The 18,785-nt window shown below is 36.9% G+C and overlaps 1 protein-coding gene across 4 annotated transcripts in view; it reads left to right on the top strand.

The window, feature by feature from the left end:
- The window catches only part of PTPRZ1 (protein tyrosine phosphatase, receptor type Z1), a 168,653-nt gene that overhangs the window by 126,271 nt on the left and 23,597 nt on the right, over window positions 1-18,785 (top strand). For 2 of the 4 annotated variants that reach the window (XM_006756826.2, XM_006756824.2), the window contains exons 13-17: window positions 2,678-2,822; window positions 11,848-11,939; window positions 14,972-15,057; window positions 17,745-17,765; window positions 17,929-18,025. In XM_006756826.2, coding sequence (XP_006756889.1) covers window positions 2,678-2,822; window positions 11,848-11,939; window positions 14,972-15,057; window positions 17,745-17,765; window positions 17,929-18,025 — 441 coding nt within the window. The remainder of the gene's footprint in view (window positions 1-2,677; window positions 2,823-11,847; window positions 11,940-14,971; window positions 15,058-17,744; window positions 17,766-17,928; window positions 18,026-18,785) is intronic. The other 2 variants (XM_006756827.2, XM_006756825.2) reach the window with 1 other exon arrangement.

Below are 18,785 nucleotides of genomic sequence, written 5' to 3'. Positions count from 1 at the left end.
CAGAGTGTGCACATGTGTATGGATAGTGTGTATACATAGTGTGTATGGTATATATGGTAATTTGTTATGCATTTTATGTGTTGTGTATCTTATATAGCACATATATGATCATACATATCTCATATATGTTGCACATGCATATATATAAATGAGATGTATGTATCTATATATGTTTATATGCATAGTGTTATGAACATCTGTAGTCATTGAAGACCTGTGTAATTATATAAGCTCACTTTGTATGTAATTAATGTACATCATTGGTTCTCAAACTTTAATGTGAACCAGAATCACCTGGAGGACTTGTTAAACAGATTTCAGGGCCTTACCCACAGTGTCTTTTTTATTATTACTAATTTTCAGAGAGAGAGAAAATCATTGACTTGTTCCACTTATTTACGCATTCATTGGTTGACTCTCCCCCCGTGCTCTCCTCGCTGGTTATTTGTGGGTCTTTTTTAATCCTTTATTGTTGAAAATATTACATATGTCTCCTTTCTCCCCCATTGACCTCTCCCAGCCCGCTCCCGCCCCCCAGCACAGGCCCTCACCCCACTATTGTCTGTGTCCATTGGTTATGCTTATATGCATGCACGTCCTTTGGTTGATCTCTTACCACCCTCCTCCCACCTTCCCCTGCCTTCCCTCTGAGGTGTGATGGTCTGTTCGCTGCTTCTATGTCTCTGGATCTATTTTGTCCATCAGCTTACATTGTTCAGTATATACCGCAAATGAGTGAGATCAGGTGATACTTACCTTTCTTCGACTGGCTTGTTTCGCTTAGCATCTTCCTCTCCAGGTTGATTCTTTTATGCCCTGATTGGAGACTGAACCTTGAACCTGCAACCTTGGCATATCAGGACAACGCTCTAACCAACTGCGCTATCCAGCCAGGGCACCACTGAGTTTCAGTACATGTAGGGGTAGGCCCCAAAATTGCATTTTTAACAAATTTCAGAGGATCCAATGCCACTAAGGACTGCACTTTGAGAATAACAGATAGTATTAACCACCCTTTGTAATTACTAGGTACCAGGAACTTTGCTAAATGGTGGTTTAATTTATTACCCACAGATTTTCCATTTAGACCATGATAGTTACAACAGAAAAAAATGTAAAGACAATAAAATAAGGTGCTTTTGTAAATTTTATAGAGATATTGTAAAGGATTCATCATCAGATTAATTCATTTTCTAAGCGAGCCTCGCCTTATACGTAACTGCCAGGGCACATGGTTAATGAAGTAGAAAGTAAACGTGGGCTTCTCTCACAGAATATTAACTACAGCGCAAGTGTCAGTTGACTTACAATATTTCCACTTTTCCATTTTATGATTTTTAGGCACATCCTTGAATTCCCCTATTTTTATTTTTTTTTAGAAAATGCATTTATAAATTGTAAGAACAAACATTTTGGGAAATTTGATATCATTCCTATGCCTTGGGTCTGTGTGAGTAGATTAAAATTTTGGCCCTTTTTGCCTCATCCGGTTACAGAAGGAAGCTATCATTTTACATCTTAAGTTCTCTGCATTATCTATATTTTGCTTATGAATGTATATCAACTCTCAAAATATTTCCATTTCCATTGATTCCCTTTGTCTCATGTCACTAATGGTAAGGTACTTCGTGTAATAGCACCAGCTGTGCCATTTGCGTAAGAAGCAATGGAGACCCTCCTGGAGAAAGTAAATGTAGTTCTTTCTAAACGCCTCCAGGTAGCCAGGTAGTGCTGTCAGCATGGCATTGTGGGAGAACAGTTCTGTTCAGGCGCCGTTGTCTCCCACTGCACACACCGCAGAGCGGAAGGGATGATGGTGCCTGGCCACTGACCCCCTGGGTTCTCAACCGCCTGTAACAACTTGGAAGGACAGCGCCAGTGGCAGTGATTTTGAAAGTGCTAGAACAAGGACACACCTGCTTGCTCACAAAAATACTCACTTGTCACCTTTTAAAATGAACCCAAGGAGAGAATTTAACCTTTTTCATAATTTACATTGGCATATTTGAAAAGAATTTCTTAGATCTATGGAGTCCTTCCATGCATGCGCAGTAGTATTTTTATTTTTGATAGAGAAACATTTGATAAGAAGGATATTCAAAATAACATTTTTAAAGCACCCTGCATTTAAATTTTAAATCGTTGTTATCTTCATGAAGACTTATCTTCATGTAAGAATGCTTGTCCTAAGATTCTCTTTGAATGAAATGATTAACTGCTCCTAATTATTTACCTAATTGCAGGATTAAAAACGATTCTTTTAAAATTAATTTTGGAAAATCAAGATTTTATATGGTGATTCAGTAAGTAGCATTATTTTCCTGATTGTTTTATTTCAAAGCTGGATAGCCTGCTTATTTTAGTACTTCCCTTTTCCTGGTAACAATCTTCTCAAGGCAGTATTATGCTCACGCTTGCCATAGCTCCGCTACCTGGGAGCCAATCTCTGTTAGGATGTTATAGTTCTTCAGGTCTGATTGCCTGCCTTCTTTTTAGATTTTGGTTTACTTAAATTGGCTTATAATCATAAACGTTCTTTGCATCATAGAGTCAAAATTTTAAAGGTAAGCAATTATTTGCAATTGTTTATGATTGAAAATTGCAATTATTTGATTGAAAATGTTGTAACTTTCCTTTAAATTTAAATATCAACTCTCTTCATTTTCTCCGACTACAGAGGCCAGTAATAGTAGCCATGAGTCTCGTATTGGTCTAGCTGAGGGGTTGGAATCCGAAAAGAAGGCAGTTATACCCCTTGTGATCGTGTCAGCCCTGACTTTTATCTGTCTAGTGGTTCTTGTGGGTATTCTCATCTATTGGAGGTAAGTTGAGTGTTTTCTTTGGAAATGTATTTCATAAAGCTCAGATTTTTGCCTGTTTTTACCTGAAAGTTTGTCAAAGCACATTCAAATTCTTTTTACTTGAGAGCTACCACTAACTTATCCAGGTACTATGAATGAGATTAGTTTTTGAATCCAGAGTCATAATAATGAAAAATTTGATTATTCTTCATACTTCAATCAAACAATGAAAGGTAAAATGGAGGACCTTTGTATTAAGTTATTATAATGCAGTACTTTTACAGTTATACTTTCTTTTTTTTAAAATATATTTTATTGATTTTTTACAGAGAGGAAGAGAGAGGGATAGAAAGTTAGAAACGTCAATGAGAGAGAAACATTGATCTGCTGCCTCTTGCACACTCCCCACTGGGGGTGTGCCCGCAAGCAAGGCACATGCCCTTGGTCGGAATCGAACCTGGGACCCCTCAGTCCGCAGGCAGATGCTCTATCCACTGAGCCAAACCAGTCAGGGCTACAGTTATACTTTCATATTTAACATTCAAACCTTATCATAACATTTAACATGATTATAACCTTCTCAGCTTCAATGCTCCTACTGTTGTAATTGTTAAAATTATTATTTAAGAATACATAATTTTTGATATAGTAAAAAGTAGTTTTTTAATTATTGGATTCTGTACAAGATGCATATCAACTGCATACTAAAAAAAACAATACCCCATATATAAAAGTAAAAAAATTTCAAGCAATTAAAATATGAATTTAATTAGAAAATAAAATGAATGACCATATAAAGCCCCTTGGGATTTGAAAATATATTAATTTGCTTTGAGGATGAAATTTAGCTTCATTCCCACCAATAAATAACCTGTTAAAATCTTTAAAAGACAGGGGAAATTATACCCATCATAAACTTCCCATCCTATAGCAAGATGAACACAAAGCAAATTGGTGAGTTTAACATGGACACAATGTAAGTCAGTATACCTGTTATGATTTTCTGTTAGTAAACAAGAACTTCATAATGATACAGAGAATCATATCTGTAAACTAAGTAAAGGGCATAGCTTAGTACTTTCTAATTCTGTTTTCAAAGAGCATTTTGTTCAGAAGATCTATAATTAACTCCTTTTTGTTTACATTTTGCTATAAATCCATATTACCGTTCTTTATGTTATCCCAAAGTATATTCTCATTTTATTCAAAAATATTTACTATTTCAAAAATATTGACTATTTTTGATGTACCTAAGGTAACAACTACGGGAGAATATTTTTAAATGAATGAATGACAGTCACTTCTGTCAAGAAATTTATGCTCATTGAGGAGAAGTAATTCTCCATGAAAATACATAAAATATTATAAAAGTGCTTGCATGGCAGCTGATATCTGTAAAGCTAAAATGGTCTAAAAGAGCTAAAGAGCTAAAGCTAAAAGAGAACAAAGGATCTTCACAGGCCAGAAATGGCAGGCAAACGTAATGTAGTGCTCGAGCTGGATGGGATTCAGAAGGTGGAGATAGGCCTGGCCCACGTGGCTCAGTGGTTGAGCGTTGACCTATGAACCAGGAGGTCACGGTCTGATTCCTGGTCAGGGCATATGTGGGGCATACAGGAGGCAGCCTATCCGTGATTCTCTCTTATCGATATTTCTCTCTCTCCTTTCCTCTCTGAAATCAATTAAAATATGTTAATAAAATTTTTTTTAAAGCCCTCACAAGGCTTTGTAAAAAAAAAAAAAGAAGAAGAAGCAGCAGCAGCAGAAGAAGGTAGAGCTAAAGATAAAGGAGAAGGGCATTGCAGGCAGGAGGCAAGACCGGAAGCAGGATGAGCTGAGTATCTGAGAGCCATCCCTGGAGCATGCGGTTGCATGACATTGGTTGGCTACGGTAGAATGTTTTCAAGGCCACCTGTATTTCATACCTGATTTCCTTTCAGAACAGAGTAGACTGCAGACTGTGGAGAATAGATCATGCTTCTGTTATTGTACATGGGTCAGGTGCCTATTTTGTCCACAACATGATGCAAACAAAGCTGCTTTCTTCAGTAAGTTCTGTAGTTGCCAATGACTCTTTTTCCAGAAGATCCCATGCTCTGCAGAGTCCCGAGATCACAGCACAGAATTCATACAAGTTTGCTCAACAAGAATTCATATTGCTTTTCTCCCTTCTTACCAATATTGATATCGTGTTTATTTAAATGACTTGTTTATATCTAATCTATTTCTCCTGCCAAACTAATTTTTGAACTTATTGGGAATTGGAGTTAAACAAATTTAAAATAAGATGGAAAGCAGGACCTAATTCTACTTCATAGTAAATAGTGCTAGAACAAAGTTCTAATAAAGATGTCAGATAGTTTATCATTATAAGATTGAAATAATTATTATGAGTCTTCTAATCTCTTAATATTTTAAGTTTATTTTCTACAAATTTGAAAATTACTCTTATTTCAATATGATTTGATATTTCATGGAAAATTAAATTTTGGAGTGTTTTTTATCTTCTATTAATAATGGGTCATTCCATCTGTAACATGCAAGGAAAAAACATGAGATTACAAGTTTGACAATATTAATTTTACTTTCACCAATAAGATGTTTCTCTTTTCCTCACAAATAACATGAGATATACCTTGAATACAGAGTGCATTCGCACTCTGATGGTTTTATGTGTTTTGTTTTAAATATATTATTGATTTCAGAGAGAGTAAGGGACAGGAAGATAGAAACATCAATGATAATAGAGAATCATTGATTGGCTGCCTCCTACCAGGGATCAAGCCTGCAACCTGGGCTTGTGTCCTTGACGAGAATCGAACCTGGGACCCTTCAGTCTGCAGGCTGACGCTCTATCCACTGAGCCAAACCAGCTTAGCTTTATGTGTATATTTTATATCTAACTATCAAATGTTTTGATAAGATTTGCTATTTTTACTTACCCATTTCAAAACTTGACATATCTGTTCTACTCACATCCATGTGAAGTTAAATCTCTTTGAAATGTCATCTTTTAGATCAATAATATGGTAGGGTTATCATTTGCTAAATTACAAAATGCAAGTGTTAGTACATTCTTCAAGGTTTGTGTCAATTACCCAAATTCCAGTGTAGATGCATTTGTGAACAATATGATTCCACTAGTCAATTTGGAAACATTTTAGGCCTTCCTAGAAACGGTAGCCTGTGGAGAGGTTAAAAATCATACCAGCCCAGCTGGCGTGGCTCAGTGGTTGAGCATCGACCTATGAACCAGGAGGTCATGGTTCAAATCCCTGTCAGGTCACATGCCTGGGTTTCAGGCTCGATCCTCGGTAGGGGGCATGCAGGAGTCAGCCAATCAATAATTCTCTCTCATCGTTGATATTTCTATCTCTCTCTCCCTCTCCCTTCCTCTCTGAAATCAATAAAAATATTTTTTAAAATCATACCAACAAGAGTCCTAATGGTTATATGGCCCTTTTTTGTGTTTCCAAGTTTACATATTTAAACATTTTTTCTAGCCTAGTGTTTAGGAGAAAAGTATAACCTCAGAGTGTTATGCTAAATCCTCTCTTTTGTGTAATTTACCGAACTCAAGGTGGTCCCCTATGTTTTATGCAAACCTTGAGAGAAAAGATGTTGTAGCAGGAAGACAGAATAAATTAGAGGTGATAAAATCTGGGTCCCTTTCCCAGTTCATCCTGGCATTTGTTTTATGGCCTTGGGCACCTCACTCACCCACCTAAGAATTAGTTTTCTCTTTTTACCATTTGCAGGGAAGTTTCACTAGATTACCGTACAGATTTCAGTCAGCCCTTTCAGGTTTCTGTCATGAATACAGCATGAGGGATGGATATTGTTCCCTATTTGTATAAGGATCTAAAAAATGGAATAATAATTACAAATGTTGAGTTTTTAATTCTAAATACTTACTGTGATGAAAAGGTGTAAATTGAATAATCAGATTAACGTTGATTGATAGGGCCTATGTCTGCAAGTTTAAAACAGTCATCACTTTTTCATCATGGCTGAGTGATAATTAGCAGGAGACATAGTGATCAACACTTAGCACATAGCCGTGAAGACAGTCATTGCTTATACAGAACAGATGGACTATAGATAGTGTCTTGTCATACATTAAATAATATGCCTTGAAATTATTTTCCAGATGTTTTAAGGTATAATTTACATAAGCCAAGTTGTAAATTTCAAAGATGCAAAATTACTTTGATAAGGAAGATAGTCAAAAAGTTCTTTTTAAAAAGACCAGGGGTAAATTTTTTTAGAGCTTTTTTAATAGTTAGAATTTAAAAAAAAACAAAACGCCAAAGTTATATTCAACAAAACAGCATTCATTAAAAGCGGTGTAGAAAAAAACTTGCCATAGACACATTGTTTTGACTGGTGGCAGTGGGAGGAAAAGCATTTCGAATTCTCTCTTCATCTTAAATTTAAGTTTGTAGGCCATTAAGGGGAGCTACCACCCCAGAATAGAGGCCTCCCAGTACAGTGCTGCCTTTTAAGTAGAATGTCACTTCCTAGGTAAGGTTACCTAGTAGCAATATACAAATGCCCTTCATCCAGAATTTATCCTGCACTATTTTAATATTTCCCACTTACAGGCTTTTTGGTATGATTTTCCTACTTACAAGGTTCTTTTGCTAAAAAAAAGTAGAGCTGGTATTTACCCAGATAGTACAGTGAACAGTAGCAACATGTTAAACGTCAGTACCAATGTGTTTTAATTTATCTTTTCTATTTTATGAGATGCTATCTTCTTCCCATTTTCTCAGAGACAAGCTCTTTCTATTGGTCCATCCATTCATCCATCCATGCATTCATCTTTCTCTAGCTATATACTCCACCTCTCCCTCCCAAATGCTTTGAGATTTTTAAGTTATCCCATTTGGGGTTTGGGTAGATAAGAGACTTTAGAATGCAGCTGTAAACTAATTGATTGGTGGATTTACTTGCTCCTGGAAATCCATCTAATCATTCAACGTTTAACACCTGTTGTACTCCAGGCACTGTATTAAGAGTTGAGTCTAGCCTTAGCTGGTTTAGCTCAGTTGATAGAGCATCGGCCTGCGCACTGAAGGGTCCTGGGTTCGATTCCAGTCAAGTTTTCATGCCTGGGTTGAGGACTCAATCCCCAGTGCGGGGCGTGCAGGAGGCAGCCAAGCCAATCAGTGATTCTCTCTCATTATTGATGTTTCTATCTCTTCCTTTCCTTCCTCTCTAAAATCAATTTAAAAAAAAAAAGAAAGAGTTGAGTCTACATAAGTCCCATCTTTAAATATATATGGCATGGCACAAAATAAATATATTGCAAAGTAATTACTCTAACCACCAATTAAAAAGAGAATTTAAAATAAAATAATGGAGAATAATGTCCAGTGCAGTGAAGGTCAGGGTTAATTAAGCATATTTTTTAAATCAAGTAAAGGTGATTGTGAATGGAAGTTTGTGTTGGGTGCAGTGGGAACAGAGTAACTGAGTGCTAGAGTCTGCTCAGACAGCAAGAGAATGTTTTCCCCGGGAAGATGCCACTGAGCTGTCTTGAAGGAGGAGAGCGCTTGCCTGGCATATCAGTAAGAGAGGCATTTGATCAGAAGGAGAACAGTGTTTAAAGCTGGGAGGAGAAATACTGAGTTAGGACAGAAAAGGGCATGTTCAATGATCTGTAACTTGTTAGTATTATTAAAGTAGAAATGTCAAAAAGGGTGAGGACCATAGGTAGATAGGGTATACATATTGTAAGATACTGGGTACCATAATCTGAAAATCTGTAACATACAGAACTAGAGCCAGTGTGTTAAAGGAATAGGGAGACTGAGTTTTGGTTTGATACAAGAACAATTTCAACAGCCAGAGGCACAACAGTGGGACAGGAGGCCTTCCCCTTTGGTACCATTTGGAGGCACTTAGAAGGGAATGAGCTTTGAAGTAGAATGAGAAGAAAATAGCTAGCAACTAAAGATGACAAAAAGAAGTGAGCTCCTTGTTACTGAAGGCATTCAGACTGGGTCTTCTTTATGTGTCAAAGATGCTGTAGAAGAGATTCTTGTATCAGCTGCTATATTGCACTGTCTCTTCATGCATTTTATAACTTTAAGATTCATTGAAAAGTGAATACAAACCCTTTTACAGCTTGTGTAACCTTATTTTAGAGGAATGAAAGAGATTGTACTCCGTGATCTTAAAAGCAAGTGTCTAACCCAGTTTCAGAATATGCTACATCTGTGGTTGCAAAGATAAGCCAAATTTTCCCTGTGGTTTCTGCTCCAGTCTGCTTTTAATTCTATTCTAATGTGGTATTTCAATAGGATGGTTTCTTTATTGATTGATTGGTTGGTTGGTTGATTTGAGAGAGAGAAACATCAATTTGTTTTTCCACTTTTTTACACATTCATTGGTTGATCTTTGTATGTGCCCTGACCAGGGACTGAGCCCAAAACCTTGGTGTATCTGGGAAATCTTCTAACCAACTGAGCTATCCAGCTAGGGCTAGGGGATGGTTGCTTTATCATGAGACCTACTAGAGGCCCAGTGCACGGATTCCTGCACCGCTGGGATCCCCCGGCCTGACCTGTGGGGATCAGGCTGAAACCCTCTCCTACATCCCCCGAGGGGTCCTGGATTGGGATAAGGTGCAGGCAAGGCCAAGGGACCCCACTAGTGAGAGCATCTGCTCCCTGGTAGTCAGTGCACATCATAGCAACTGGTCAAACGGTTGAACGAACAGTCAGATACTTAGCATATTAGGCTTTTATTATATAGGCTGGCCCTCATCCCTCCATTCTTTTTTTTAAAATATATTTTATTGAATTTTTACAGAGAGAAAGGGAGAGAGATAGAGAGTTAGAAACATCGATGAGAGAGAAACATCGATCAGCTGCCTCCTGCACATCCCCCACTGGGGAAGTGCTCGCTACCCAGGTACATGCCCTTGACCGGAATTGAACCTGGGACCTTTCAGTCTGCAGGCTGATGCTCTATCCACTGAGCTAAACCAGTTTCGGCCCTCCCTTCTTCATTGATCTGCCATATCTACTACACTTTCCAGATGTGAACAGGATCCCTTTGTCATTTGACTCTACATCCACTCATCTTCCCCTTGCACCATCTGCTCGCTTTTGAAGCCATTCTTGTGTTCTCTCCATTATCTATGTTCTCACAGGTTTCATTATCAAAGACTTATAGCATTGCAGCAGAGGGCTAGGTTTTGCTATGCACATCGTTGCTTTTGAATTTTTTTTCTTGTGACATGAAGGTTACAAATAAACTATATAATGTTATGTGACTCATACGGATAGCAGTGAATTCATTGAACAAATATCTGAGGGCACCTGCACATGCCAGAGCTGTTCTTAGCACTGAGGACTAACACTGCACTGATTAAGACAAAGTACTTTGCCTTAATGGAACTTACATTCTGATGAGGGGGGACCAGCTAAAAACATATAAGGCAAATGAACAGATACGTAAATAAGGTATCACGCAGTGCTAAGTGCCACAAAGCAAATAAAGGGCAGAGAATAGTAACTTGGTGGGCTAGGCTGGTATTTTTAGCTAGCATGGTCAAAGAAGGACTCTCAGAGGAAGTGGCTTTTGCACCGATGCAAAACTGATGGGGAAGAGGAAGGTGGTCGGAGGCAACAGCAAGAACCAAGGGCTTGAGATGGTACTAACAGGGCCTCCTCCAGGGAGAAGGAGAGGAGCCATGAGGACTAGAGCCCATTGGGTCAGGGAAGGAGTTAAAGGAGATGAGAGAGTTGAAGTAGGTAAGGGACCAAATCATGAAGGGTCTTTAGTCTTTCCTGAAATAATTGAAAACCATTCTATTGGGAAGCCATTGAAGAATTTATGCAGAGGTGTGGCCCTAACCGGTTTGGCTTGGTGGCTGCTATCCACGCCTGCGGACTGAAAGGCCCCAGGTTCGATTCAAGGGCATGTACCTTGGTTGCGGACACATCCCCACTAGGAGGTGTGCAGGAGGCAGCTGATCGATGTTTCTCTCTCATCAATGTTTCTAACTCTCTATCCCTCTCCCTTCCTCTCTGTAAAAAATCAATAAAATATATTTTTAAAAAATTTTAAAAAATGTAGGTGTGTCATGGAAGAACAAATGTTATGTTAGAGTTTATTAGGATAAATATCTTGTAGCTTGAAGCTTTTAAGTGGAAAATGAGATTGGCATTTATTCAAAATAAACTTAACTACTCATGAATAATACTTCAAATAAATTAAATGACCCACATCAAAGAGTGTCATTAGCAGTTTTAATTATCTAAATTTTTAAATTAAGCATGTTTTGCATTCATTTATAGCAGCAGTTGGTTCTTTGCTCTTCTCAGGAGTTTGTAGTGTGCTCTTACCAGATGTTACTCTTATTATCTGAATGGAAATAGATGCGGGTGACATTGTAGGTTATAGTTATCGTTGATTCCAAATATGTTTATTCTCAAAACCCTCATCAACAAGGCTAGCATCTGTTGGGAAGAAAATCACCCCTGTTTTTGGTTACATGCTCATTATTTCCTCACTTTGTTCTGTCATTGCATTATCATACAGTCTAAAGATGACTTCTTTTTTCATCAAAATGTTACCACTGTGGAATTTTGTTTCCACACAATCATAGCTTGCTGCCTTTTGCTAGTGGCTGAATGGGCTCGGACGGGCCTGGTCACTGAAATGTTGAGTGAAAATAGCTTTGGACAGGCTCTTTTCCACTGTGGCCCTATCCAAGGTAGAAACAGTGGAAGAGTAACTAGGGTGTTAAGACCTTCGACCTCCGCAAAGCTGCCACTTCAGCTACAACTTCAAATACCATCTCTGCTTTCAGCAAGTCTGATATCCACTTGCTCTTCTGCATCTGGGACATAAAACTGAGATGAATTTGGAGGCCATAAATTGCTCCAATACTTTGTGTTTTATAAAAATAGATACAGATTTCCCCTTATGTTTTGTTTCTGAAGATTTCTGTCATGACTTTTAAGCAGCTCAGAAATCATCTCATTCTCTGAGGCAGCTGGTAGTTTAAATTGCTTTCTTTCCCTTCCAGGAAATGTTTCCAGACTGCACACTTTTACTTGGAGGACAGTACTTCCCCCAGAGTAATATCCACACCTCCAACACCTGTCTTTCCAGTTTCAGGTAATAGCTTAACATATGACCATGAGTAGCTGGTTGGTGTTGAATGAAAAGCAAAATGCTGGAAGGGTTGTCCTTATTGTACTTTGCAAATGCCTATAATATACTTTAGTAAACATCTGTGTTGCCCAAAATATGTATTACATCATGTATCAGGCATCCAGCTCTATAGCTTGTTCTCAGAAATTTTGAACATTCTTAGCCATACACAGGATGTGGGAAAATAGCTTATAATTGTTCATATGTACTATGTTAAAGAACATAAGCACTTATAGCAATAACATATTAGTTAAGAATAATGCTGAGTTTGGATCCTTTCAGCTTCTTTAGTGGAAACCTAAACAACAAAAATGGACTAAACCAATGCAATAGGGTGGATAGGACAAAATAACAAAAATGAGGAGAATCTTGCCCTAACCAGTTTGGCTCAGTGGATAGAGCATCGGCCTGCAGACTCAAGGGTCCCAGGTTCTATTCCAATCAAGGGCATGTACCTTGGTTGCGGGCACATCCCCAGTGGGGAGTGTGCAGGAGGCAGCTGATTGATGTTTCTTTCTCATCGATGTTTCTAACTCTCTATCCCTCTCCCTTACTCTCTGTAAAAAATCAATAAAATATATATTTTTTTAAAATGAGGAGAATCTTTAGTTCTTTCTGGTCATCTGCATTTATGTGGGAAAAGTTTTCTTAACTATGTTAGAAAAAAAGTCAACTATTTTTATCAGAATTTGCCTGATTAACACTATGCAAGAATCAGCCAGTGTCATTTAAGACACCCATTGACCCTAGAGTTCACGCTATGACTACATTCCCAGACACTTATTTTATTACCATTGTACAACCTCTCAGCATGAAAGAGATAACAAAAGGAATTGTCTAGAAATGTGTGGCCTATGGAGGAAGCACAGATAGAAGGTGAGATAAGGCCATGGACAGTCACCAAATCAGGGAAAACAAAAGGAAAAATTCATCCACGTGGCCATTTTACAGAAGCCTCCTTTTAAATTTTCTGGTACTGCATATATTACTGCTAAAGACACAAGTTCTACCTGATATTACCTTCTGAAATCTCATGATTTAAAAAATGGAAGGAGAAAAGAGAAGCATTTTCTTTGTAACCTTTAACAAGCGTAGGAGTCAGACATCTTCGACTGTTTTTCCTCTTTCATTAACTCTATGTCTTTAATCCGCTACTGTCTTATTTCTATTTAACTCTTTGTATTAAACTACTGTGTATTTATGTTAGGACAGCACCATTTCTCATGAACAAATAAGGGAATTGTGATTTTCAGTTCTGTTATCTATTGCATTTTGATTCCCTCCACTTTCAAACTTAGCTCTTCTACATATCCTGTTAGCCTGGGTATGCAAATTAGCCATAATATTATCCAAAGCCCAGCATAGGTTATCATTAACAATATAAAAAATAAATCCAAAATCAGGATCTTGTTCAGGAAAGCCAGAATCCCTGTTCTGCTTCTCAAAATAGTGATCAAGGGCATCCCCCCTTTGTTTCCCTGCTCAACTCTCAAAAATGCACTCCTGATCACCCAAGTGTGTGCATTTTCATATAAAATCAGAAAATAAAAAGATATTTGGGTCTCACTTGCAGACCAATTCATAAAGGAAATTAGCAAAATAACATAATTGTAAATAAAAAGTAGTCAGTTTGCTTGTGCGAAGAGGTTACCTGTACAGGATAGCATCAGTGGATTGGAAGGACCTTTAGTAAAGAACCAACAATTTTGATGTGACAAATTATTTCTGTTTCCTTATCTGCTTATAAAAGCTACTTGCAGGCAAGATCCTCCAGTAGGTGTGAAGGTGGAATTACACCTTTGTGTAGAGTTCCTTAAGCTTAACTGGCTAATTCAATGTTAGTATTCAGGTATACTCATCTAAGAGAGAGAACAGATGGATTCTAATTTTTTTTAACCAACCAATTCTTGGTAATTGAGGCTTAAAAATATTAAATGGCCTGGATGCTTGAACAGCTGTTGATGTAAATAACTGTTTCCAGTGAAATGTGTTTGATGTTTCCTTGTCAGAGAAATCACTTGTGAAATTGCATGCTGTGAACTAGTAACATGTTTAATCTAAGAAAGTCTTTCCAGGAATAAAAATAGAGCCAGTTGAAATAATTTGGCCTCTTCACAATTAACTCACAGATACGATGAGTTTGTTTCCATAGCATATTTACAAATTCTTGAAATACTAAAGATTAAAAGCCCCAAAGATTTTTTAAAAATATATTTTATTCATTTTTCACAGAGAGGAAGGGAGAGGGATAGAGAGCCAGAAACATCGATGAGAGAGGAACATCGATCAGCTGCCCCCTGCACACCTCCCACTGAGGATGTGCCCGCAACCCATGTACATGCTCTTGACCAGAATCGAACCTGGGACCCTTGAGTCCGCAGGCCGACGCTCCATCCACTGAGCCAAACCGGTTAGGGCAAAAGTCCCAAAGATTTTTGACATCATTTTCAATGAACAGTCTGCATGTAAGTCTTCTCTATTACATATAAAATAAAGGAAAAGTGTTTTCAACTGTAAAAAAAATCTTACTATTTAACTGTAAGACATTGAGCTATATAATTTTTTAAAAACTGAAATTGCACTATATATCATGTCCATGATAAAATTGTAAGTATATTGTTTCTGCATTTTTCCCTAGAATTTACATGCAACTCCTATTCATGTTAAAGAAAGTTAGCCATAAAGAGTTGCAGTTCACTGATAAAAAGTGAGGCTTTGGTGGCATTTATAATTTAACATTGAAAATGAACTCTTTTCTTTTTGGAATATAAAAGGAAAAGAGATTCTTGATCTAGTCAGAATTCTAAAATGTAGATTATGATTGATAGGAAATATAGAGAAAATTGGTAATTGTTGCTAAATGTTTCATTGGGGTTATAAGAATAATTGAATTTTGAAGTTGTTTTAGAAGGAGCCACCAATAAATCTTTATAATGGGAGCACATTCATGTAAGTTGAATTATCCTTTCCAACCTCATTTTTTTTTATTCACTTAGATGATGTTGGAGCAATTCCAATAAAGCACTTTCCAAAGCATGTTGCAGACTTACATGCAAGTAGTGGGTTTACTGAAGAATTCGAGGTATGATTTTACTATGTCTATGTTAAGTAATATGGAAAATAGCAAATTTAAATGATTCAGCAGTAGACTATTTTTTGACCTAATGACATTGAAACCATTTTCACTTCTGGTGAGAATATTAGTTTCATATATGTGTTTAGGATATGTGGTATGGTTATCATATAATTTAGAAAATTGGTTTTCCATTTTAAAAAGCCATGTCATACTAGAGGAAACATTTTTAAAAATATAGTTAATACTAGCACATAAAATACAGAACTCTAGCATTCTTCTTAAAAGTAATAGGCATTAGTAACACTGATCCCTTTTAATTTTCTAAATTACATAAATTACCCTAAATGACTAAATTTCATGTTTCTCAGCCAAAGTATATACAAATGGTTAATTATAAATATCACAGCACTATAAATGCAGAAGCACTTATTATACAGGTATAATAAATATTATACAAAGGAACATCCCAAATTCTAAAAAAAAATATACATTTCTAAAAAGCATTTAAAATTTACAATCAATGAAAACTTTTCTAGTAACATCCCTCAAAATACTCGTGATGAGGCAGATAAATTTGCTATGATTTTATTGTGGCCCATTGAACTATCAGTTTACAGATTTTTCAAAATAGGGTCACTTATTGTACTAGGTGACTCTACATTCAGCCTTCACCCAACTCTAGAAGTTACTTGCTTTTATTTACATTGATGATGAAATCAGTTTCCATAGAAGTGAATTAATAACTAAAATAGCAGGGCTGGGATTCAAACCTAGGTCTGTGATTTTAAAGTTCATGTCCTTTCCATTCCAGAAAGCTAGGGATCTTCAGTCCCCCTCCCCCCTCTCTTCCCCCCCCACCCCCAACCCCCTCTGGGAAGCATTATGTGGCTTTTCTGTCTCCCTCCTGAATATCCAAATGCTCTAAGGACCTTTGTTTTTAATATACATTTTTATTGATTTGAGAGATGAAAGGATAGGGGGAGAGAGAGAGAGAGAGACATCAATGGTGAAAGATAATCATTGACCGGCTGCCTCCTGCACACCCCACACTGGGGAGCCAGCCCACAACCCAGGCACGTGCCCTGACCGGGAATGGAACTGTGGCTCCTAGTTCATAGGTCAGCGCTCAACCACTGAGCCACACCTGCCGGGCTCAGGACCTCCCTCTTTAAAGCACTTTCAGCTCTGCTCCTGATCAGAGGGTGTGCCACTCTCTCCATTGCACCCAGCAACTGCTTCCCAGGAGTCACGCCAACCAGGTGCATTTAGGGAAGGAAGATGCCACAGATGAGAAAGCTTTACGAAATCCAAAGAAATAGAAATGAAAAGTGATGTAGTTTCACTAAATTTAAAATAGGCAATTCACCAAATCTTTAAAAAAACCTAAGCCATAGAGACTTTGAATAAGAAATCAGTGTGAGATAATGACTAAGTAAAGCGGAATAATATAAAGAATTACATATTTAAAACGTCAAATTAATTGTTCTTATTTAACAGAGGTTACTGAGTGGTCCGATTTTAACTCATAGAAACTACCAGGCTCACCTCAAACAAAATCATAATTGAAAGTGAGAGAATGTGCCAAGGATAGGTCTGATTTTCCAAATGTTAAAAACCATCAGGAAAAATAAACAATTTATAATAAAGTTGCTGATAGCATACGGGCAAAAGCAAATTTATCACTTTCACAACTATAAAATCATTTTGAATATTACTATGCTATTTGTAATAATGAAATTAATAACCTCAGAATGTGTTTTTTAATTCCATTGCTTTTAACTCACAGTTTGATTTAAAAAAGAAAACTTTTCATTAACTTAATAATTAGCTTAGTAACTAATAATTCTATACCTTTTAAATATTAGATTGTTTTTAAATCTAGAGTCAGAATGACTTGCTGCAAAAGAGACATTAAAAGCTTACGTGGAGAGAGGCTGGGCCATTTGTGATTAATCAGATTCATATTTGGGTTATATACTTTCTCAAAAAAGTGTAAGGCTTTCATGTCATTATTTTAATATTAAATAATTATTAATTCCAAACTGATATCGTTAGAAAATATCTCTGAAAAATATTTTAGCTCATTTTTAAAGATAATTGCCAGAGTAATTTTCTATACACATTAAAGATTAAATTAAAAAGAGGTCAGTGTGTAGAAAGTAATGCTATCTAAATTTTTGTTTCAAAATGACCTGGAATATATGATAAAAAGGTTTTGGTGATTTTTAATATTTTATAACCCTAAATCTATTTCAAACCACCTAATAGGAAGTGTTTTATTCTTTAAAATTAATCAAACAAAAATATGTATCACTAATTCACAGTTTCAAATAGTGCTACAGTGATCAAATAGCATTATATTTGGATATTAGCAAATCTACCTAACATGACAAAATGTGTCATCAAATAGATGGCTTTCTCATCTGAATTTTTAAAAAACCATCATATTATTTTACCACTGTCCTTTTTAAAAATGTTAATTTTTCCTTTCCCATAATTTTAAAGTTCCAAATTGTTAGAGATTTTGATTTGCATGTAACTGTTTGAAACATTCTGTTTTGTATTTGACAAATGTATTTATTGCATGATCATAGTTTTCCATTGTAAACCTAATATGAACACTTTTTTTTCTCATTTGTCGTGTGCTGTGGAATTTGATTTCTTTACTTTTTTGGCATTCATTCCCTCATTAGACACTGAAAGAGTTTTACCAGGTAAGGCATTATTTCACTGCATTTTCTCTTAGCCAAGAAATAGTTGTAACATGCTAAAATTTTTTTGGATAGACTATTTCGTTTGTTTTGTCTTCATTATATTTTAAGGCCCTTTGTCTGAAAGGACACGTGTGAGAATGTTGCACGTACGATTTCTTTACAGGAAGTTCAGAGCTGTACTGTTGACTTAGGTATCACAGCAGACAGCTCCAATCACCCGGACAACAAGCACAAGAACCGCTACGTAAATATCGTTGCCTGTAAGTATGTCCTTCACTTGGCTCTGGCTTGGCTACCATTGTCATTGCTATGCCCTTAAACAATGTCCTCAAGTCTTCTCAGCGGGCCTGTGGTCACTGTTACAAAGCCTTTATGGCAGGGAATAACACATGTATTATCAGTGGTTCTCAACCTTCTGGCCCTTTAAATACAGTTCCTCATGTTGTGACCCAACCATAAATTACTTTCGTTGCTACTTCATAACTGTAATGTTGCTACTGTTATGAATCGTAATATAAATATCTGATATGCAGAATGGTCTTAGGCGACCCCTGTGAAAGGGTTGTTCGACCACCAAAGGGGTCGTGACCCACAGGTTGAGAACCGCTGTGTTAGATACTACAGCGCATTGTATCACTCCAGTTTAAATGCATTTTGCCATTAATGACATCTGTTTCTTTTATTTTTAAAAATTTACCTTTATTGTTGAAAGTATTACAGTTGTCCCCCTTTCACCCCCGATGACTCCCATCCCTACCTCTTCCCCTCCCCAGGCCTTCACAGCACTATTGCCTGTGTCCATGGGCTGTGCATATATGCATATAAGTTCTTTGGTTAATCCTTTCCTGCCCCCCAGTTCCCTGTTTCTTTTAAATAAAACAAACTCATTTTAATCCAGTTCTTTCTTCAGGTCCCATTGACTATAAACCTGTTCTTATGGTTTCTGTCATTATTTATATCCCATGGTCCTATTTGCATTTGAGATCTACTTACTATTATGTGAATTTATTTAACCAAGTC

The sequence above is a fragment of the Myotis davidii genome, unplaced genomic scaffold, assembly GCF_000327345.1.
Source record: "Myotis davidii unplaced genomic scaffold, ASM32734v1 scaffold654, whole genome shotgun sequence".
In the NCBI taxonomy this organism is placed as follows: domain Eukaryota; kingdom Metazoa; phylum Chordata; class Mammalia; order Chiroptera; family Vespertilionidae; genus Myotis; species Myotis davidii.
Note: the sequence above shows the minus strand (reverse complement) of the source record. Positions and strands in the feature narration are given on the sequence as shown.